General features: G+C 44.6%; 1 protein-coding gene across 1 annotated transcript in view; it reads right to left on the minus strand.

The window, feature by feature from the left end:
- Nucleotides 1-23,960, minus strand: part of TTBK2 (tau tubulin kinase 2) — a 237,559-nt gene that overhangs the window by 23,256 nt on the left and 190,343 nt on the right. Inside the window, 3 exon segments of the mRNA XM_030214295.1 lie at nt 6,346-6,925; nt 7,578-7,583; nt 9,070-9,281. Of these exon segments, the coding sequence (XP_030070155.1) occupies nt 6,346-6,925; nt 7,578-7,583; nt 9,070-9,281 (798 nt within the window).

Below are 23,960 nucleotides of genomic sequence, written 5' to 3' on the forward strand. Positions count from 1 at the left end.
AAAAGTTGGCAACTCTAGTGCCCACCCATCCAACCTATTGGCACACCCAAAAACTGCCTTCTGGCTACGCCACTGCTTCAACATAACCAATACTCCAGCTTAGCTTCATGACAAACACACAATTATTCCTCATATGTTAAGTGTTATAATTATCTATTTAACATATGAGGAATACTTTGTTGTTTTTCTGGAATGTAAGCCACATTGAACCTGAGCTTATTCGGGATAAGGTGGGATACAAATGTCATAAATAACATAAATAATATTTTCTCCATGGGAGGGTGGCTGAAAATGTTGCTTCCACAACATCCCCAAGCTGGCTTGATTAGTAATAACAAGGTTCGCAAATGTAGCCTAGGTTTCCTGCTGCCACTGTGTCTCCTGAATTTTTTCATATTTTCAAGAAATATAATTTGTTGCTTTAAACCCCCTAAAAAGCATTCAGCGGATAGTATTTTCCAAATTGTATTTATTATAAGTCCTTAACACAGAAAGTACATTAGAGATTCTTTATGTTTTTGTCCTCAGCATGTGAAATGAATGTCTACATTTTTTTACATTGCCTCCCACGTGCTTTGGACTATGATCAGAAAAGTCCACAGAGACTACAAAGGATGTCTTTAAAATTGATTTTCCCACATGGCGTTTTATACATAAAACAAGCCAATGGCCAACTTAATGACAGACACACCAGTGATGGTTGCACGGAGACACAGATTTATTCACCTGCCTTACTTTGGCTTTCGATAAATGAATGACAGAGGGGAACCTGGAACCACAAGGAATGACCGGAAGTTGCCTACGGCCCAGTTGAACGGAAAGAGGGCTGGCTGTCAGCTGAATGACCCCCAGGGGAGTGCCAACCTCTCTCTTGTGTAGAGCGTTCAAGTGAGTGAACAGAAAGACTATAGGGTTCAAGGAACAGAAGATTGGACTTGGAAGTCTTGAACTGAAGCAATGTGGTATATAAGATACGCTGAGCTGTGAGAACACGGTTGGGGGGGAGGGTAAGAAAGAGTTCCTTTAAAGTTTAACAATTTTGTCCTATCTTCATTTGCTGCTGTGAATCTTCATATTCCATTTTCTGATTCAGAATGAGCTCCTCTCTCAATGAAAATATTCCATATCTGCAAGATTACATGGCATACTGGGGGGAGCGAGAGGCAGCCATGGCCCCAAGTGCCACCTTGAGAGGGTGCTTGAGGATCGAGCAGCACTGAAACAAAATTAAACACAGAGCCTCTGAGCCATTCATATACTCGAGGTCCTGATGTGTTCCCATTTCATTAATCGTGTCACTAGCATCTCTTTTGCAGAGCAGCAGGTATGTAAAACAGCTAATGTGAGCTGTGAACTAAATGAGCAGGAGAGAAAGCAACAACAGGAAGAGAAGTTTAGAGAAGAAATAAGCCCACTGCACTGTCAGCTGCACTCTTGCATGTGTTTATTTTTTTTTTTGGGGGGGGGGGGGAGGGGTGCAAATATAAACTTTGACCTCAGGCAGTAATTTCCAAACCTGTACCCCAGTCAGTCAGGTTTTTCAGAATAAAGAAAGCATCAAAGCAAGCAGTCCACCAAATCAAACATGGAAGACAGAAACAAAAGGCAGACCTTATAAGAAACAACAGTCTTTATTGCTTTGAATAGCAATAAAGACTGTTGCATCTAATAAGGTCTGCCTCTTGTTTCTGTCATCCAGGTTTTCTGGATATCCACAATGAATATACATGAGACTGATTTGCATACACTGTCTCCTTTGTATGCAAATCTATCTCATGCATATTGATTGTGGATATCCTGAAAACCTGATTGGCTGGGGTATCACAAGGCCAGGCTTGCAAATCACTGCCCCATGGACTAGGTATCCACAGCATGCCACTGGCAAGACAGATAAAACCCATATATATATTCAGCCTTCCAGAGTTTCCACAGTTTTACATTACTGAGAAATCAACTTTTATGATCACAAGATCATACTAAAGGAATCCTGTTTAGAAGGAATAGTTCCAAGGGATCTTAGCGGAGACTGAGTGGCAACACTGGTAATCGGGAAGCAAAACCAGTACTGGGCAGGCTTCTACCTGAGAAAGGCAAGGACAAATCAAACTCGGAGTATACATATAAAGTATTGCATACCATGTAAAGTGAGTTATTTTGTTGGGCAGACTGGATGGACCGTACAGGTCTTATCTGCCATCATTTACTATGTTACTATGTTAAACAATCCCTTTAGCCACAGTTCACTGTTAGAATGTGACACTAACCTTCAGTCAGTGTGAATTTTGGTGGTCCTAGTGAACACTAAAGCAGCAAACTGTTAAATTATCAAAGCAGTAAGCCAGGCCTATCTACATTTTTTTCAACAATAGGCTGCATAATCATAAATCCACGAAGTATGAGCATATCAGTATTTTAGCCTGTTACATGATTTATTTTAGACATTATATCCCACATTATCTCGAACACGTTTGAGTTCACGTGGCTTACAATAAACAGTATAGGATACATAAAGAATAATGCATAAGAAAAGTAATTTGTTGTAAGAATCCAATTTTACAATACAGTATCAAACATATTGGATAACTATGAATGTTTATCATTCAGAAAATCGATTATGAATGAGAAATGTACATGAAGCAAAGAGAAAGTTAATGGTAATAGAGTAATAACCAATTCATGTAATAATTAATTTTTTGAGATATGGTCGTTCTTTGTGAGGGTTTGTTTGAATAGGAATGATTTAAGGATTTTGCACAATCTAGTATATTCCTGTATATTTCTTATTTTGGGTGGTAAGGAGGTCCACCATTTGGTTCCTAGATAAGTGAAGTCTGCAGAGTGAACAGTTTTTGTAGATCACTTCTGTGCAATTTGGGAGGTGTAGTCTGAGATCGTTTCTTGCTCATATTTAGTGTTTCTTTGAGGTAAGTTATTAATGGTGCCATATAGTCTGGAGATGTGCCATTTAGTATTTGAAAGATAAAAGTACATAATTTGAAGGTGATTCTCTCTTTAATGGGAAGCCAGTGTAATTTGATTAATAAAGGGGAGGCACTTTCAAAATGAGAGATTTTATATATGAACCTGGCTGCAGTGTTTTTGAGCTGTTTGGAGGTTTTTTTTTTTTTAACAGGTACTCCCTTTACAGCCAGCATATATGGAATTACAATAATTGAATTGGGATAATGTTAATGATTGTACCAATAGTCTAAATGTTTCTGATCAGAAATAGGGTCTAATGCTTTTTAGTTTCCAAAGAGACCTGAAAGATTTTGTGATTACTGAGGAAATGAGTATCAAATGTTAAATGTTTGTCTATGATTATACCTAGAATTTTCAGATTATTGTCAATGGGGAATGAACTGTTGCCAATTGTGAAACTGTTGTAGTCGTTTTGGTCAAATAGGTTGGTAATGACTATGAATTTAGTTTTTTCTTTATTTAGCTTTAGTCTGGATTCTGAGGCCCAGGTTTCCATCAAACTTAAGCCAAGTATTGCCTTTTGTAAGATGTCTTTAATGTTCTTTTTGAAGGTTATATATATGGTAACATCGTCAGCATATATGAATGTTTTAAATCCTGCTGTTTCTCAACATGTCAACTTTTTGCATTATTTCAGCTATGTACTGATTCATAGCCTCTATGGAGGCTATGAATCAGTACACTAACCACTAGGCTACTCCTCTATGGAGGCGTAGCCTACTGGTTAGTGCAGTGGACTTTGATCCTGGGGAACTGAGTTCGATTCCCACTGCAGCTCCTTGTGAATGTGGGCAAGTCACTTAATCCTCCATTGCCCCTGGTACAAAATAAGTACCTGAATATAGGTAAACCGCTTTGAATGTAGTTGCAAAAACCTCAGAAAGGCGGTATCAAGTCCCATTTCCCTTTCCCTAATGAATAAGAAGAAAAATATTCCATGTCCATACCTATCCAAGTCTGCCATCAGAATATTTTCCAGATTAACACAAAGTAGATATTTGTTCAATTAAAAATTTGAAGAGAAAAGAAACCCAAAACATCTACTTCTCTCCAACACCAAACATTTCAGTGCAAATCATATTGGAAACCAAGTATTAACCATTAAAGAACATTGCTAAACTCTACAATAGCTACAGCTTCAGAGAACTCAACAGATCTATAGCCAGGGGCAGAAGTCCCATTTGGGAGAATGTACTCACTGTCTAAACTGGAACTTAATGCATTACAACAGTACCTGCAGAAAGTATTATCAGGCTCTGAAATTCCCAGAAGCCCAATTGTTTTTCATACCCAAGGATGGCTGCCTTTAATCCTCAGTGCAGCAACCATTCATCACAAGATTCTGGAACACCTTCAATTAGCTCAAATTTTCATTAAAACACAACCTTAGTACAGCTTACCACCTAATTCCCATTGAGGAAGGAGAAGACAGCAAAATGAAAAAGTCAGCCTTCTGTACATATGGACATCTAATATAATAATTCGCATCTCCAACGTTCTGAAGCTGACTCCGTGGCAGCGAAGCCATGTAGTGCTCATAGGGTTCGTAATCGCACTCCAGATCACTGCCCCGCCCTTGAGTGAACTCTGTGGTTTCGCTTCTGTTTCTGCAGTTCCTGTGGTCCCGCCCTTCTGCAAACAGGAAATGAGGGCGGGACCAGAGGAACAGCTGAAACAAGCAGTGTCTGTACTTGCTGCACTTCAGTGTTGCCGGACGAGTCGGTAAAACTTTTTAAACAGCAGCTGCCACGTACGAAGGGCTGGGGCACCCGCACACATCCTCCTTGTTGTCGGAGGCCACAGAGGGAGGGAGGCGCTGGTCAGCGGAAATGGGAGGAGGGGGGGCCCTGAGACGACAGGGGGGGGTTCTGAGACGAGGGGGGAGAACATTAATGGCAGAAGGTCATTACCTTGCTAGCACCCATTTCATTTCAATGAGAAACGGGCTTTTTATTTACTAGTTAATGCCGTTTAGCTTAAGGTATGAACCAGCTACAACCAAAAACCTGGCTACATTTCACAACCTTGTAAATGAAATATTTTATGACATATTAGTGTGCCTAGATGACATCTTAATATTCTCCAGTGAAACATGATTAAGGGGTCTGTCAGTTCCTAAATCATTTGAGGAGACCCAAACTGTACATTAATCTAGAGAAATGTGAACCTCATAAAAGGTCCATCAACTTCTTGGGATACAATTTTGTGACAGGTCATATGCATGGCCTCTGTAAGATTTCTACAATAATGGAGTGGCCAGGTCCAAGGGATATAAAGGGGGTACATTTCCAGGACTTAAACTTCTATCAATACTTCATTAGGAGTTATCCAAATCAGTAGGCCCTGCTGACAGAAGTTCAGAAGAAAGGTATCTCTTCAGATGGACCCAAGAGTAACAGCAGAAAATTTCAGCAACTTAGACAGCATTTACCTCCACCCAATCCTGATATATTCCAATCTGCAGCAACCATCCATAGTAGCCAATCTGGATTCATTGGCTTCTATCTGTACTCTATTTTCTCAGAGGAAGGCGCCAGGAAATCTCCTCCACCTGTATGCTTTCTAAGCCTGGAAGCTAATAATAACTGAAAATCTATGACTAAATTGCTCACTATAAAATGATGGGATTTGAAGAATGGTTGATAACTGAGGCAAATTCAATTGCAGTAGACAGTATGAGTAAAAGACCAGTGGAATGAGGAACCAGTGAAAGCAATAAGTATGTTATTGAAATAAGCAATACTAAGAGCACAGATTAAATACAGGTGGAAAAGTTATAGTATGTCCAATACAAGTTAACAATTTAATCAATAGCCTATCATGTTTCAGCACAATTGCCTGTGTTGAGGGCTGGTGATTAATTGTATTTTTTTATCTGGACAATCAATATTGACCACCTATGAGAAGAGACCTGGGAATCCAAACCAGAGAAAGAAAAGCAAACACACAAAAAAAATAAAAGAACAGAAGGCAAAACAAAAATGCAGAACCAAGTAAAGAGGAAAAAAGATGTAAGAAAGGAAAAATTAAAAAAGAAAAATAAGAGGACAGAAAAAAAGCATTTAATATTGCTAGACAAACTAAGGCTGTACTCTACCCCACAGTTTCAGAAAATAGAGTTTATTCTTTTAAACAGAAAAACGTAACACTATTGCCAAGTTTAGTAAGGGGCTCATTTTCAAAGCACTTAGCCTTCCAAAGTTCCATAGGTTTCTATGGAACTTTGGAAGGCTAAGTGCTTTGAAAATATGCCTCTAAGTGTACATTTTGGTAATTTAATATTTTTGATACCTGCCCCTCTTCCCCCACAGTCCCTAAATGAGGAAAAAGTATATCTTATTCTACTATAAATAGTATCCTTACCAGTGTAAGGGCTCCTTCTGCTTGGGCTTCCATTGGACTTGTTGGTGTTACTGGAAGTAGTTGGCCTGTAGCTTCTGCCATAAGTTCTAATTTTTCTGTTGAAGTCCCAGAAGCAGCTCCAGGTAATACAATTCCTGAGGGATCTTTCTTGACATGGACATTGTCAGTCCAAGAACTCAGTTTGAGATGTTCTTCTTGAGGAGATTCCTCTACAACTTGGAGAACTTCAGGTTCTTCCTCTGAGGGACTTCCAGTTATTTTGTGCTCTTGAACCCCGGTCCTGAAATCCTTCAAGTCACGTTCCTTGTCTACTATTACCCACTCCTTAGAGTCTACCTCCTGCCGGCAGGAGCTTAAGTTGATAGCTACAAACCCATTGCTATTCACGCCATCACCATGCTCTGGGGAGCTGACAGAGCCAAGCTTAGAGGCATCAGGAAGGTATTCGTCATCATAATGCCAAACATGGTCAAGTTGTCCAGCTGTGGAGGGAGCAACAATCTTCTGGGGATGAGAACAGAGAGGCAAAGTAGCAGCAGCAATAGATTCCTTCCCAGCATTCGGGTTTTTTCTGAATCTTCTCCAAGCTTAGCAAAATAGAAATATACAAAAGTTTTCACAGATTAAGACGAGATCAAATGTAAGTACACTTCTCATTAACTTTCACACTCAGATATGGAAACTCATTTTCAACCAGTTTTAATCTACAATATGAATGGTTTAAGACCTCCATATAACATTTATAATTGGCTTGAATGATTTGTCAAAAAAACTTGCATAAGAACTGTATTATAATTTACCAAGCTGATGGTAATTAAGTTTCTTCAATAAGCTTATGATAAATTTACAATCAAATCCAATGTGCACTTTTAAAAGGTTATGTAAAGTTTCTGAGCTATCTGAAGAGACATCAAATACTACTATGATTATCATGCGCGCACATGTGGTACAAACCACCCCAGACATTCATCCATAATAGGGAGACAATACAAGAACTGCAGAAACTACCATCTTGAACTTTCATGAAAACACACTAAGATGAGAGGTGCAATACTATTGAACACATATTGAACTTGAAAAAACACAATCCACACAAGCTAAAACACACAAATCCTATCAAAAGTGATATACATTCAGAACATGGAGACTGACTTCATTATGACGACAAAATTCATATGTTCGGTTCTGCACAGCAACCATCACAACTGACCTGAAGCATACTGCATATTCACTTCAAACTCGTCCAAATTCTGTTTGTTATTCTACAATGAAGAATTTTGGCATGCACTTTCAATAAAAAAATAACAGAATAGAAAATGTAGAATAGAAATGTTTAGTAATTTCTATCCTACATTTCACTATATGTGTAAGATTTCAAAAAGATCAGCCTGTTACATAAAAACTTGATGGTTTTACTTTAGAAAGCTTGTAGAAAATGCCTGACATATCACAGGTACGTATTATATAAGCACACCACCAATCCTTCCCCCTTTTCCTCTGGCAGCTCATTGGTAGAATCCTTTGAAGGAGTGAGGAAGGTTCTGAAGTTTTGCTGTAATTTTGTATATTAACAAATATAAATTAATTTTGCATAATAAAATTAGTTTTTCAATCTTGCCTGTGTGTTAGTATATTACTAAGAAAAGGCTGAGACAAATAGTGTTTGAAATCTGAATACTTAGGGGGGGGGGGTCTTTTACTAAGGCGCACTAGCGTTTTTAGCTTGCACTACAAATCAGCTGGAGTTAAACGCTGAGACGCCCACAGGAATATAATATGGGTGTCTCAGCATTCAGCACCAGCTGATTTGTAGTGCGACTAAAAACTCTATGGCGGCTTAGTAAAAGACCCCCTTAAGTATCTGTGTGTTGCATGAAGAGAGATGAAGGTTAAATAGAAGAGATATGCAGGAACAAAGCAACCACAGAGATCACATGGTTAGCCTAATGCCCTGGAATACAAAGGTGCACCTCTCTTACTTAAGAAATGAGCATTAATCTGAAAGCTAGGACTTTAGTGATTCAGCATATGAAAGTAGTATTCTTAAAGAAAACAGCAAATGCAGTAATTAGAAATGCAATCTGTGTGCATATATAAGAGATTTTTAAAAATACATACTTAAAGAATATAGATAATCTCACTACCCTCCCTAGGCACAAACAATTTGTAAAAGCTACAGTACAAATCATTACAGTTTTGACTATCAAGTGAGAAGACAACATAATAATAAGGTCTAGATGTGTTCCTGGAGGAAACTCTATAAACTGTTACTAAGGTAGACTTAAGGAAATTCACTGCTTATCCCTGGGGGTAAGGTGCATGAAATCTTGCTACATTTTGGGATCCTGCCAGGTACTTGTGAACTGGATTAGCCACTATTGGAAACAGGTTACTGGGCTTGATGGACTTTTGCCTGATCCAGTATGGTAACACTTATGTTCTAACCATAAATTATCCATTTTATGTAGTGGGCTTACAAGACTTGTCTCTTTGGTTTATACTAAGAAGTGATCCTTGCAGTAGAGACTTGTACTCTAACGTATATATTATAGCTAACCATAAATTATTGCATGTAGGCCAGTGAAACACCACTATTTTGGACATGGAATAGCTACCACGTGTGTGTGTGTGTGTTGCTGCACATTCATAACTGCTATCAAAAACTGTGAAATGAGATGTATCTTTTCATGAAACTATGTTTGAAGAAAATTCAAATTTTTGTACCAAGTTTCCAAAAATTTGTCAGTGTCTGGCTTCGATTCCAGGGTTAGTCGTTTTTCCAGCTCAAAACTGTGTATAGAGCGCAATTTGCGTAGTAGTGGGACGTCCCTATCAGGCTGGGCTGTCTCCGAGCGCACACGAATTGGAGAGCCAAGACTTGGTCCATTAAGCATGCCATTTACTGGACCACGGCTGTCCTCCTCCTCTGTAGCAGCCTGCGGGGGAAAAATAAAACTGTAACTGCACAATCTCTTGACAGTACTCACAACCATAAGTGACAAACATCTATACATGATCAATTAGCATCTCATTAATACATATGAATATCACATTAAAGGGACTATTTCCATGGGTAAATAGCGGCTTTTTTTAAACATATAGATCAGCTACGTGTGGTGATTTTCAAAATATGCTATTTACACATGGAAATCCACAAGTACAGATATTATGGGGGTGTGGTGCAAGTAGGCTGAGCATCTACACATGTATACCATATTTTACAAGGGGAATACATGTGGAGGCCTAAAAATCTCCATGTCGGTCTTAAACTTGCTCCGAGGAACTTATAAGTGCAAGCCTGAAGGGGGAAGTTGCACAGACTGACAGACACTCCTCCTCCTGCCCCTAACAGCATCTCACTCACTCTGAACCCCCTCCAGACAAAAGGCAGATTCCTCACCCCCCCCCCACACCCCGGTCTTCCGGAGGCTCTTCCTGGTGTCTATCAGAGGGAAGAAGTAATCCCAGTTGCTCCTGCCCCTTCTGGTGCTGGGTTCAAAATGGTGCTAGATGATCTCTAGTGCTAGTCTTCCAGTACACTACTAGTAAAAATCAAGCTGCCAAATAAGGGCAAAAAACCCCTAGCACCTGTCAGAGCCTTTCATAAAATATCAGGGAAACTGTGAATGCCTGGACCTAGATATTTCAATTTCCACCTTGACGTTAATTGAAGACTGAGCTTCACATATACTATCTGTCATAGAATGCATTAACTACTATAAAATATGATGGAATTCTTTAAAATTCAGTTGAAAGAATGTAAACAAACATATATTCTATAAGCACAATTCCTCTCCTCCTCCCTTTTCCTTTAAAAGTTCAATAGTAGATTCTGTGGCAAGAATTAGAAAACACTGTAGCAAAGGTTTTGAAGTTCTGAGGCAATTCTGCATATTAAATAATGCACATTTATTTTGCAAAATAAAAGAAGGAAAGGTTTCCAAGCCTTGATTGTGTGTTGATATATTATTTATTTATTTTGCTTGGTGAGTGTAATGGACATGGAATCTCAGGTATCAGAGCAGAGGATGGGAAGACAGGACAGGAGGGCTTTAGAAGGAAACAGAATACAGGCTGGGAGGGGGGGGGGGGGGGAGGAAGGATGATCATAACTGGGACAGGGAAGAAAAGCAGGAGAATAAGGATGGGGGAAGGTGTAGGATAGATCAGAAGGGCCATAAGAGAAAGGGGCAGGGGACAATAGGAGTGGGATCTGAAATTGGAGAAGAAAGAGATGATTAGGTAAGGGGAAGAAGAGGAAGAGATTTTATGGCACTTTGGGAAAAATCAGAAGGATGCAGAGAGCGAGGTCTCTCCCACCCTGCTCTCCCTCTCATCCAAAGTTTATTAATACTTGATATACCACCAAAGGGACAATCCATCAAGGCAGTTCACGATGTCAAATAACACTATATAACTGGAAAGGAAATGGAACTACAAATATGAAAAAGGAAAGCAAGAACGACCCAGAGAGGAGGGTACAAATAGTAATAGATCCCCATTCTCTCTCCCCTTCTTCTTCCCTCTTGTCCATACTCCCTTCCCACTCCAAACCAATGTAGCAAGAAATTAGCTCAAACTCTTAATTTGTATAAATTTTGGCATGAAAATGCCTGCACTGAGAACAGAGGAACATAAATGTCACAAACAAACATTCATGATGGTGTTTGATACCATCTGTGGTATATAATGTACTCATCTCTTTCTAAGTAAGAGGAAAGGAAGGCCTTGGGCTGTTTCTACTAGGCCCACTGTTTGCACACATTGCACCTCACTTTTTAACATGCCGGCTGTCATTTGGTCTTCCTTCTGCCTTTTTTAAATACATGGAATATATCTAGTCTGGGCTTCTAGAATGGTATTTTTGAACAACATCCACATCTGATGTAAAATTTGACCTTTGCAGCTGCTCCTCTAAGTTGTTTTTTTTAAATCCATTCTCCTCATTTTATCATAGTCTCCTTTTTGAAAGTTAAATGCTAATGTATTAAGTATTGCCACACTGGGACAGACCAAAGGTCCAGCAAGTCCAGCATCCTGTTTCCAACAGTGGCCAATCCAGGTCACAAATACTTGGCAAGATCCCAAAAAGCTCAATACATTTTTTGCTACTTATCCCAGAAATAAGTAGTGGATTTTCCACAAGTCAATTTAATAGTGGTCTATGTACTTTTCCTTTAGGAAGCTGTCCAGACCCTTTTTAAAGCCCGCTAAACTAACTGCCCTTACCGTATTCTCTGGCAACGAATTCCAGTTTAATTACACATTGAGTGAATAAAACTTTTCTCTGATTCATATTAAATTTACTACTTTGTAGCTTCATTGGATGCCCACTAGTCCTAGTATTTTTGGAAAGAGTGAACAAAAAATTCACGTCTACCCATTCCACTCCACTCATTATTTTATAGACCTCTATCATATCTCCCCTCAGCCGTCTTTTCTCCAAGCTGAAGCACCCTAGCCGCTTCAGCCTTTCCTCATAGGGAAGTTGTCCCATCCCCTTTATCATTTTCGTTGCCCTACTCTGTAACTTTTCTAATTCCACTATATCTTTTTTGAGACGCGGTGACTAGAATTGAACACAATAGTCGAGGTGCGGCAGCACCATGGACCGATACAAAGGAAGTATAATGTCCTCATTTTTGTATTCCATTCCTTTCCTAATAATACCTAACATTCTATTTGCTTTCTTAGCCTCCACAGCACACTGAGCAGAGGGTTTCCTGTGTGCACATAGCGAATGCTACATACCTGTAGAAGGTATTCTCCGAGGACAGCAGGCTGATTGTTCTCACTGATGGGTGACGTCCACGGCAGCCCCTCCAATCGGAAACTTCTCTAGCAAAGTCCTTTGCTAGTCCTCGCGCGCCCGCGCGCACCGCGCATGCGCGGCCGTCTTCCCGCCCGAAACCGGCTCGAGCCGGCCAGTCCAGTATGTAGCAAGACAATACACTTCAAGGGAAGACACAACTCCAAAGGGGAGGCGGGCGGGTTTGTGAGAACAATCAGCCTGCTGTCCTCGGAGAATACCTTCTACAGGTATGTAGCATTCGCTTTCTCCGAGGACAAGCAGGCTGCTTGTTCTCACTGATGGGGTATCCCTAGCCCCCAGGCTCACTCAAAACAACAACCATGGTCAATTGGGCCTCGCAACGGCGAGGACATAACTGAGATTGACCTAAAAAATTTACCAACTAACTGAGAGTGTAGCCTGGAAACAGAACAAACAGGGCCCTCGGGGGGTGGAGTTGGATCCTAAAGCCCAAACAGGTTCTGAAGAACTGACTGCCCGAACCGACTGTCGCGTCGGGTATCCTGCTGCAGGCAGTAATGAGATGTGAATGTGTGGACAGATGACCACGTCGCAGCTTTGCAAATTTCTTCAATTGAAGCTGACTTCAAGTGGGCTACCGACGCAGCCATGGCTCTAACATTATGAGCCGTGACATGACCCTCAAGAGTCAGCCCCGCCTGGGCGTAAGTGAAGGAAATGCAATCTGCTAGCCAATTGGATATGGTGCGTTTCCCTACAGCCACTCCCCTCCTATTGGGATCAAAAGAAACAAACAATTGGGCGGACTGTCTGTTGGGCTGTGTCCGCTCCAGGTAGAAGGCCAATGCTCTCTTGCAGTCCAATGTGTGCAGCTGACGTTCAGCAGGGCAGGAATGAGGACGGGGAAAGAATGTTGGCAAGACAATTGACTGGTTCAGATGGAACTCCGACACGACCTTTGGCAAGAACTTAGGGTGAGTGCGGAGGACTACTCTGTTATGATGAAATTTGGTGTAAGGGGCCTGGGCTACCAGGGCCTGAAGCTCACTGACTCTACGAGCTGAAGTAACTGCCACCAAGAAAATGACCTTCCAGGTCAAGTACTTCAGATGGCAGGAATTCAGTGGCTCAAAAGGAGGTTTAATCAGCTGGGTGAGAACGACATTGAGATCCCATGACACTGTAGGAGGATTGACAGGGGGCTTTGACAAAAGCAAACCTCTCATGAAGCGAACAACTAAAGGCTGTCCTGAGATCGGCTTACCTTCCACACGGTAATGGTATGCACTGATTGCACTAAGGTGAACTCTTACAGAGTTGGTCTTGAGACCAGACTCAGACAAGTGCAGAAGGTATTCAAGCAGGGTCTGTGTAGGACAAGAGCGAGGAGCTAGGGCCTTGCTGTCACACCAGACGGCAAACCTCCTCCACAGAAAGAAGTAACTCCTCTTAGTGGAATCTTTCCTGGAAGCAAGAAAGATGCGGGAGACACCCTCTGACAGACCCAAAGAGGCAAAGTCTACGCTCTCAACATCCAGGCCGTGAGAGCCAGGGACCGGAGGCTGGGATGCAGAAGAGCCCCTTCGTCCTGCGTGATGAGGGTCGGAAAACACTCCAATCTCCACGGTTCTTCGGAGGATAACTCCAGAAGAAGAGGGAACCAGATCTGACGTGGCCAAAAAGGAGCAATCAGAATCATGGTGCCTCGGTCTTGCTTGAGTTTCAACAAAGTCTTCCCCACCAGAGGAATGGGAGGATAAGCATACAGCAGGCCCTCCCCCCAATCCAGGAGGAAGGCATCCGATGCCAGTCTGCCGGGGGCCTGCAGCCTGGAACAGAACTGAGGGACTTTGTGGTTCACTCGAGATGCGAAGAGATCCACCAAGGGGGTGCCCCACGCTTGGAAGATCTGGCGCACCACTCTGGAGTTGAGCGACCACTCGTGAGGTTGCATAATCCGGCTCAGTCTGTCGGCCAGACTGTTGTTTACGCCTGCCAGATATGTGGCTTGGAGCACCATGCCGAGACGGCGAGCCCAGAGCCACATGCTGACGGCTTCCTGACACAGGGGGCGAGATCTGGTGCCCCCCTGCTTGTTGACATAGTACATGGCAACCTGGTTGTCTGTCTGAATTTGGATAATTTGATGGGACAGCCGATCTCTGAAAGCCTTCAGAGCGTTCCAGATCGCTCGCAACTCCAGGAGATTGATCTGTAGACCGCGTTCCTGGAGGGACCAGCTTCCTTGGGTGTGAAGCCCATCGACATGAGCTCCCCATCCCAGGAGAGACGCATCCGTTGTCAGCACTTTTTGTGGCTGAGGAATTTGGAAAGGACGTCCCAGAGTCAAATTGGACCAGATTGTCCACCAATACAGGGATTCGAGAAAACTCGTGGACAGGTGGATCACGTCTTCTAGACCCCCAGCAGCCTGATACCACTGGGAGGCTAGGGTCCATTGAGCAGATCTCATGTGAAGACGGGCCATGGGAGTCACATGAACTGTGGAGGCCATGTGGCCCAGCAATCTCAACATCTGCCGAGCTGTGATCTGCTGGGACGCTCGCACCCGCGAGACGAGGGACAACAAGTTGTTGGCCCTCGTCTCTGGGAGATAGGCGCGAGCCGTCCGAGAATCCAGCAGAGCTCCTATGAATTCGAGTTTCTGCACTGGGAGAAGATGGGACTTTGGATAATTTATCACAAACCCCAGTAGCTCCAGGAGGCGAATAGTCATCTGCATGGACTGCAGGGCTCCTGCCTCGGATGTGTTCTTCACCAGCCAATCGTCGAGATATGGGAACACATGCACCCCCAGCCTGCGAAGTGCCGCTGCTACTACAGCTAGGCACTTTGTGAACACTCTGGGCGCAGAGGCGAGCCCAAAGGGTAGCACACAGTACTGTAAGTGGCGTGTGCCCAACTGAAATCGCAGATACTGTCTGTGAGCTGGCAGTATCGGGATGTGTGTGTAGGCATCCTTCAAGTCCAGAGAGCATAGCCAATCGTTTTGCTGAATCATGGGGAGAAGGGTGCCCAGGGAAAGCATCCTGAACTTTTCTTTTACGAGATATTTGTTCAGGGCCCTTAGGTCTAGGATGGGACGCATCCCCCCTGTTTTCTTTTCCACAAGGAAGTACCTGGAATAGAATCCCAGCCCTTCTTGCCCGGATGGCACGGGCTCGACCGCACTGGCGCTGAGAAGGGCGGAGAGTTCCTCTGCAAGTACCTGCTTGTGCTGGAAGCTGTAGGATTGAGCTCCCGGTGGACAATTTGGAGGTTTTGAGGCCAAATTGAGGGTGTATCCTTGCCGGGACTATTTGCAGAACCCACTGATCGGAGGTTATGAGAGGCCACCTTTGGTGAAAAGCTTTCAACCTCCCCCCGACCGGCAGGTCGCCCGGCACTGACACTTGGATGTCGGCTATGCTCTGCTGGAGCCAGTCAAAAGCTCGCCCCTTGCTTTTGCTGGGGAGCCGCGGGGCCTTGCTGAGGCGCACGCTGCTGACGAGAGCGAGCGCGCTGGGGCTTAGCCTGGGCCGCAGGCTGTCGAGAAGGAGGATTGTACCTACGCTTACCAGAAGAGTAGGGAACAGTCTTCCTTCCCCCGAAAAATCTTCTACCTGTAGAGGTAGATGCTGAAGGCTGCCGGCGGGAGAACTTGTCGAATGCGGTGTCCCGCTGGTGGAGAGACTCTACCACCTGTTCGACTTTCTCTCCAAAAATGTTGTCCGCACGGCAAGGCGAGTCCGCAATCCGCTGCTGGAGTCTATTCTCCAGGTCGGCGGCACGCAGCCATGAGAGCCTGCGCATCACCACACCTTGAGCAGCGGCCCTGGACGCAACATCAAAGGTGTCATACACCCCTCTGGCCAGGAATTTTCTGCACGCCTTCAGCTGCCTGACCACCTCCTGAAAAGGCTTGGCCTGCTCGGGGGGGAGAGCATCAACCAAGCCCGCCAACTGCCGCACATTGTTCCGCATGTGTATGCTCGTGTAGAGCTGGTAAGACTGGATTTTGGCCACGAGCATAGAGGAATGGTAGGCCTTCCTCCCAAAGGAGTCTAAGGTTCTAGAGTCCTTGCCCGGGGGCGCCGAAGCATGCTCCCTAGAACTCTTAGCCTTCTTTAGGGCCAGATCCACAACTCCAGAATCATGAGGCAACTGGGTGCGCATCAGATCTGGGTCCCCATGGATCCGGTACTGGGACTCCATCTTCTTGGGGATGTGGGGATTAGTTAGAGGTTTTGTCCAGTTCGCAAGCAATGTCTTTTTTAGGACATGGTGCAAGGGAACAGTGGACGCTTCCTTAGGTGGAGAAGGATAGTCCAGGAGCTCAAACATTTCAGCCCTGGGCTCGTCCTCCACAACCACCGGGAAGGGGATGGCCGTAGACATCTCCCGGACAAAGGAAGCGAAAGACAGACTCTCAGGAGGAGAAAGCTGTCTTTCAGGAGAGGGAGTGGGATCAGAAGGAAGACCCTCAGACTCCTCGTCAGAGAAATATCTGGGATCTTCTTCTTCCTCCCACGAGGCCTCACCCTCGGTGTCAGACACAAGTTCACGAACCTGTGTCTGCAACCTCGCCCGGCTCGACTCAGTGGAGCCACGTCCACGATGGGGGCGTCGAGAGGTAGACTCCCTGGCCCGCATCGGCGAAGCTCCCTCCGCCGACGTAGTCGGGGAGCCCTCCTGGGAGGTGGCCGCAGTCGGCACCGCACGCGGTACCGACGTCGGGGACCTCACCCCGGGCGATGGGCCAGCCGGCGCCACGCTCGACGGTACCGGAGGCGCAAGCACCGCCGGTACCGGAGGGGTAGGGCGCAACAGCTCTCCCAGAATCTCTGGGAGAACGGCCCGGAGACTCTCGTTCAGAGCGGCTGCAGAGAAAGGCAAAGAGGTCGATGCAGGCGTCGACGTCAGAACCTGTTCCGGGCGAGGAGGCTGTTCCGGGCTGTCCAGAGTGGAGCGCACCGACACCTCTTGAACAGAGGGTGAGCGGTCCTCTCGGTGCCGATGCCTGCTGGGTGCCGACTCCCTCGGCAACCCAGAGCTCTCGGTGCCGACGCGGGGAGGCGACCGGTGTCGATGCTTCTTCGATTTCTTCCGAAGCATGTCACCGGAGCTCCCCGGCACCGACGAGGAGGACGTAGAATCCAGCCGTCGCTTCCTCGGGGCCGAGGCCGAAGGAGGTCGGTCTCGGGGGGGCTGTACCGCAGGAGCCCTCAGGGTAGGAGGAGACCCACCCGAAGGCTCACCGCCACCAGCAGGGGAATGGACAGCCCTCACCTGCACTCCTGACGATGCACCACCGTCCGACGACATCAGCAGACGAGGTCCCGGTACCACCGACGTCGATGCAGCTATCCAATGTCTCGGCGCCGATGCAGAGGCCCGATGCCTCAATGCACTCGATGCAGGGGCGGCCGAGGAAGATGGTCTGGACGCTGACGACGTCGATGCACTCGAAGATCCCGGTGCCGATGCCGACGAAGAGCCCGAGAACAACACGTTCCACTGGGCTAGTCTCGCTACCTGAGTCCGCCTTTGAAGCAGGGAACACAGACTGCAGTTCTGAGGGCGGTGCTCGGCCCCCAGACACTGAAGACACGAGTGTCGATCAGTGAGCGAGATAACCCGGGCGCACTGGGTGCACTTCTTGAAGCCGCTGGAAGGCTTCGATGTCATGGGCGGAAAAATCGCGTCGGCGAAATCAAAGTCCGAAATGACGTAAAAGAGCACCAAAAAATTTGTAAGGGAGAAAATCTCGACCGAGGCCGAAAAGAGGCCTACCCCGACGACGAAAGAAAACTTATCGGGGCAAAAAGCTGGAAGTACGGGGAGGATTAACACGAAACCCGGGAGGGGTTTCCGGAGCACTTCTCGACACTTGAAAAGACTTTTCCGAAGAAAAAACACGTCAAAATAAATTTGGACGCGTGAGGTCGACTTTCCGGGGCTCGACACGGCGAAAACACGACCGTACCGAGTGCGGACAAAAGAAGACTGGCCGGCTCAAGCCGGTTTCGGGCGGGAAGACGGCCGCGCATGCGCGGTGCGCGCGGGCGCGCGAGGACTAGCAAAGGACTTTGCTAGAGAAGTTTCCGATTGGAGGGGCTGCCGTGGACGTCACCCATCAGTGAGAACAAGCAGCCTGCTTGTCCTCGGAGAAATTCCAGTTATTAAGTCAAATCTGATCCTATTATGATCACTTGTCAAGTGGCCCCAAAACTGTTACCTCTTGTACCAGATCATGCGCGCCACACTAGATCTAGAATTGCTCTCCTGGTTGGTTCCTGAACCAGCTGCTCCATAAAGCAGTCCTTGATTTCACTGCATCACTCCCGAGTCCCCTATTATTGTTAGTGACTTCAACATCCATCTAGACAATGTTACCGTTCCCTACATTCAGGATCTAGAAGGTCTACTCTCTAACCTATATCTCAGGTAACATGTCACCAAACCAACTCACACTGGGGGGGGGGGGGGGGGGGGGGGGGGGGTTACATTCTAGACTATACTTTTACCCCTCCCTCCATCATTGTGGACCAATTGCATCCAATTCCTCTACTCCCATTATCTTGGGCTGACCATCAGTTAATGCCCATCACTTTTCAACAACCTCAACTGATAATTGAGAATAAAACAAGAGATCTATGTAGACTTACTGCTCAAGCATTAACACATTCTTCCCTGAATCTGGACACATTCAGTAACCTTTCAATACATGATCAAGCTCTTACCTGGAATAATCCACTCAAAGCATCATTTGACACACTGCCTCCAATTGACACACCACCCACACGTTCTACACAACACAGGGAACCCTGGTATACTCAGGCTCTACACTTGCTCAAACACCAGTTGAGACAGGCAGAACCCATCTGGAGACAACACCCCTTCCCTAGTATTATGGCAAATTACAAAGACACTGCCAATTCTTATAAACTTGCTTGACAATCAGCCAAAAAGACCTATTATAATGCTAAAAAAAACAAGACTCCCAACACTGCCGCACTGTACTGTACTTTAAAGACACTAATCACAGTCCAATCTTTTTCAGAGGATATTGATAATCTTCCCTCCAGTCAGAACCTTGAAGATCACTTTAACAAGATCTCCTCCTTACTAACTACCCTACCAACAGTCCCACATAGCAGGCATCCTCAACCAAATTATCAAAATCTATTACCACTTAGCTGTTTCTCCACATTCAATAACCCCTCTTGGCGACCTTAGCCATTTTATCCTACATAAGTACATAAGTATTGACATACTGGGACAGACCGAAGGTCGATCAAGCCCAGAATCCTGTTTCCAACAGTGGTCAATCCAGGTCACAAGTACCTGGCAAGATCCCAAAACAGTACAATACATTTTATGCTTCTTATTCTAGACATAAGCAGTGGATTCCTCCCCAAGTCCATTTTAATAATGGTCTATCGACTTTTCCTTTAGGAAGCCATTCAAACCATTTTTAAACCCCACTAAGCTAACCGCTTTTAATACATTCTCTGGCAACTAATTCCACATGGTCTCCTCTATATTCTCTTCTAGGATTGCTCCCAATCCATGGAAATTTGCGACCATCATGCTGAAATTGAAAGATGCGACCAATCCACTTTCAGACAACAGCAATTATCAGCCTATTCGTAACCTCCTTTCCTCATTAAAATTGTTGAAAAGGTTATGGGAATGTGCCTTTTTAGGTCTAGTTTGCCACAGTTGTTAATTGCTTCCCTTGCTTTCGGGCGGGAGTTTTATCCTGGCACAGGTGGATTTTGCCTTTTCTAGTTTCAGGCGCCTCTCTCCTGGATCATTTAGCACTCCTTCCTTTTTCTGTAAGGGGTGCAGTTCTTTCCTGCTGAGCAGATCTATTGCCGTGCATCTGGATTATTGCCTCTTAGCTCTGTGCTTGTCTCTACTTTTCTGCAGGGAAGTGGCTCTGTTCTAGGTGTGGAGTTTGACTCTCCCTTAGCTGGTTTTTCCTCAGTTTGGTGTTAGTGGCCAACTTCCTCTTTGTTCCTGGCCTGGCGAGAGTTGTTTCTTCCTCACTGCCTTTCGGCTGCATTTTGCTCCCTGTGGTCTGAGGATTCCAGATCTGTGGTGCTTACCTCCCTCTTGGCGGGAGTTCTTTCTCTACGTTGACTGCTGTTCCATATCGGTTGCCTAGGAGGGCAGTCATTGTGGCTCAGAGGCCACTTGGGGGCCGAGTGTGTCTCTTGGGGCATGGGGCTTTCTCTTCTTGTAGTTTTAGTCCCTCTGGGCCAGGGGAGTGCAGCACCAGGTCTGCATTTTCACAAGTTGTGCTCCTTTCCTGTTGGCCTCCTGGCAGCACCTTCTTCTCTGGCTATTCCCCCGGGACTCCATCTATGCATTTTGCTTGTTGGGCACAGCTCCATCGCTGCATGTTGAAAACAGCTTCATTATTCCATGAAGTTCCACCGTTCCATGTTGGACAGGGCTCCATCGCTGTATGTTGGACACAGTTCCACAGTTCCAGGTTGGCTTTAGCTCAGGGGTATGTAATTTCAGCTCCACTGTCACATGTTGAGTGTAGTTCTCTGCAGGTCTCAGTGTGGGGTGCAATCCTGTGTCGGCGTGTAGAACACGGCTCTGTGTCTGCCTGTAGAACGCGGCTCCTTGTCTGTGTGTGGCATGCAGTTCTCTCTTTATGTATGGAACGCAGCTCCCTGTCTGCGTGCAGAGCACAGCTCCACCGCCTGTTGAGTGTAGCTCCATCTCTGTGTGTTTAGAACAACTCTGTTCTGCCATCACCTACTATGTTACTATGTTCTCTGCAAACTGGACGAAGTTCCAGGGTGGTATGTGGAGCACAGCTCTATGACTGCAAGTGCTACACATCTTCATGTCTGCGTAGGAAGCATAGCTTCCTTGTCGGCGTGTGGAGTGCTGCTCCTTGCTGGCGTATGGAGCGCAGTTCCTTACCGGTGTCAGGAGCGCAGCTCCTTGCTGGCATCCAGAGCGCAGCTCCTTGTTTGCGTGTGGAAAGCAGCTCCTTGTCTGCATTTTATACACAGTTCCATCACTATCGCAGCTTCAGTTCTGCAGGTACCTCTAACATCCAGTTCTTTCAAGTAGGGCACTGCTCATCCTCTGTTTGTTACTCTCAGCTTCTTCTCTGCTTGTTCAGTGCATTTCTATCTTTGCCAGAGGTGTGCAATTCTTTCTTTGCCCGTGGTGACATACAAGACTCAAATGGTTTAAATCATATCTCTCTGAATGTACTACGTCTTTCATTTTCACAATATTGCATTAACATTCTTCTCATTAAGAACTGGTGTTCCACAAGGATCTATTTTGTCCCCCATGCTTGTCAATATTTTCCTTGCACCTTTCCTTACTCCCGCCCAATCTCCAGGGTTTATGTCCTATGTTTACACTGACGACTATCCAGTGGCTACATCCTTTGGATCCCCACAACACTCAAATGCTGCATACCATCAACCACAATCTGACGTAGCTGACTTACTGGTTACAAAGCAGTTCAAAGCAGCACTGAAAACATACCTCTTTCTCTTCTACTTATTCTTTCAGTCAATAATGTTGCATGTGTTTCTCTGAAGTTTTCATAACGCAGTTTTATTTTCATTGTAAACAGCACAGAAGCCAACTTGGCACACTGCGGTATAGCAAGTCTTTGTAAGTAAGTAAGTAAGTAAGTAAGTAAATAAATACATAAACAGATTAGTTCTCAACCCAGATAAATCTAGATGCATCCTATTCAAAACCACCCCTGATACTATATTACCCCAGCCCCTCTTGCTTTATTCAGTTCTGGGTCCCCAACACTCTACTGCAAAGATCTTGGGCATAATCCTGGACAAAATATTATTCTTTTGGCCACAAATTGCTACTGTCTTTCGGAAATGCTTTTTTCGGCTCAGACAGATCCAGTCAATTAAATCCCTGATACACCCATCAGCCTTAAACATCTTAATCCACTCTTTCGTTGTAATCTAACTGGACTACTGCAATGTACTCTATAGTGGTCTTACACAAAGACACATTTGACGCCTACAAATCATACAAAGAATACTGCCATAAAACTAAATTACAGGATTCAAGAAACTTGACCATATTGCACCTCAAAAATAAGCACACTGGGTCAGACCTATGGTCCATCTAGCCCAGTATCTTGTTTCCAACAGTGGCCAATCCAGGTCAAAAGTACCTGGCAGAAACCCAAATAATAGCAATATTCCATGCTATCAATCCCAGGGCAAGCAGTGTCTCAACACCAGACTATACACTTTTCCTCCAGGAATTTGTCCAAACCTTTTATAAATCCAGATACGCTAACCACTGTTAGTACATCCGTCCCGGCAAAGAGTTCCAGAGCATAACTATTCACTTAGTTAAAAAGTATTTCCTCCTATTTGTTTTAAAAGTATTTCCATATAATTTCATTGATTGTCTCCTGTTCTTTGTACTTTTTGAAAGGGTAAAAAAAAATCAATTCACTTCTACTCATTCTACACCACTCAGGATTTTGTAGACTTCAATCATATCTCCCCTCATCTGCCTCTTTTCCAACCTGAAGAGCCCTAACCTCTATAGTCTTTTCTCATATGAGAGGAATTCCATCCTCTTTACCACTTTGGTCGATGTTCTTTGAATCTTTTCTAATTCCACTATATCTTTTTTGAGATACAGCGACCATAAATGAATACACAATACTTAAGGTAAAGTCGCACCATGGAGCGATACATAGACATTATGGTATTCTCAGTCTTATTTACCATCCCTTTCCCAATAATTCCTAGCATCTTGTTTGCTTTTTTGGAGCCACCGCCGCACACTGGGCAGAAGATTTCAGCATATTGTCTACAACACCAACTACCTAGATCTTTTCTTGGGTGCTGACCCCCAAGGTGGACCCCAGCATCAGTTAACTATGATTCAGATTATTCTTCCCAATATGCATCACTTTGCGTTTGTTCACATTAAATTTCATCTGCCATTTAGATGCCTAGTCTTCCAGTTTACTAAGGTCTTTCTGCAATTTTTCACAGTCCGCATGTGTTTTAACAACCTTGAATAGTTTTGTGTCATCTGCAAATTTAATCACCTCACTCATCGTTCCGATTTCCAGATCATTTATAAATGTTAAATTGCGCAGGTTCCAGTACAGATCCCTGTGGCACTCCACTATTCACCCTCCTCCTCCATTGAGAAAAATGGCTATTTAGACAGCCTCAAAATACTCGGCGTTACAATTGACCGTAATCTTAAACTGGAGAGCCAAGTAAACTCCACTATAAAGAAAATGTTCCACTCAATGAGGAAACTCAAATGTTTAAAACCTTTCTTCCTGAGGGAAATATTCCGTAACCTAATACAATCAATGGTACTAAGTCATGCAGATTACTGCAATGGAATCTATGCGGGATGCAAAGAACAACTCACAAAGAAACTCCAAACATCCCAAAACACAGCAGCCAGGTTGATATTTGGCAAAACACGATTCAAAAGTGCCAAACCCCTCCGAGAAAAACTGCATTTGCTCCCAATCAAAGAACGTTATCACCTTCAAAATATGCACCCTGGTCCACAAGATTATCTATGGTGTAGTCCCCGGATACATGACTGACCTCATAGATCTACCAACCAGAAACAGAACCAGATCATCACGATCATACCTGAACCTCCACTACCCAAACTGCAAAGGACTCAAATACAAAACAACCCATGCATCCAACGTCTCCTATATAAGCACACAACTATGGAACACACTACCAAAAGCCGTGAAAACAATTAACGACCATCTAAACTTCAGGAAATCACTAAAAACATATCTGTTCAATAAGGCGTACCCTAC

The sequence above is a fragment of the Microcaecilia unicolor genome, chromosome 9, assembly GCF_901765095.1.
Source record: "Microcaecilia unicolor chromosome 9, aMicUni1.1, whole genome shotgun sequence".
In the NCBI taxonomy this organism is placed as follows: Eukaryota; Metazoa; Chordata; class Amphibia; order Gymnophiona; family Siphonopidae; genus Microcaecilia; species Microcaecilia unicolor.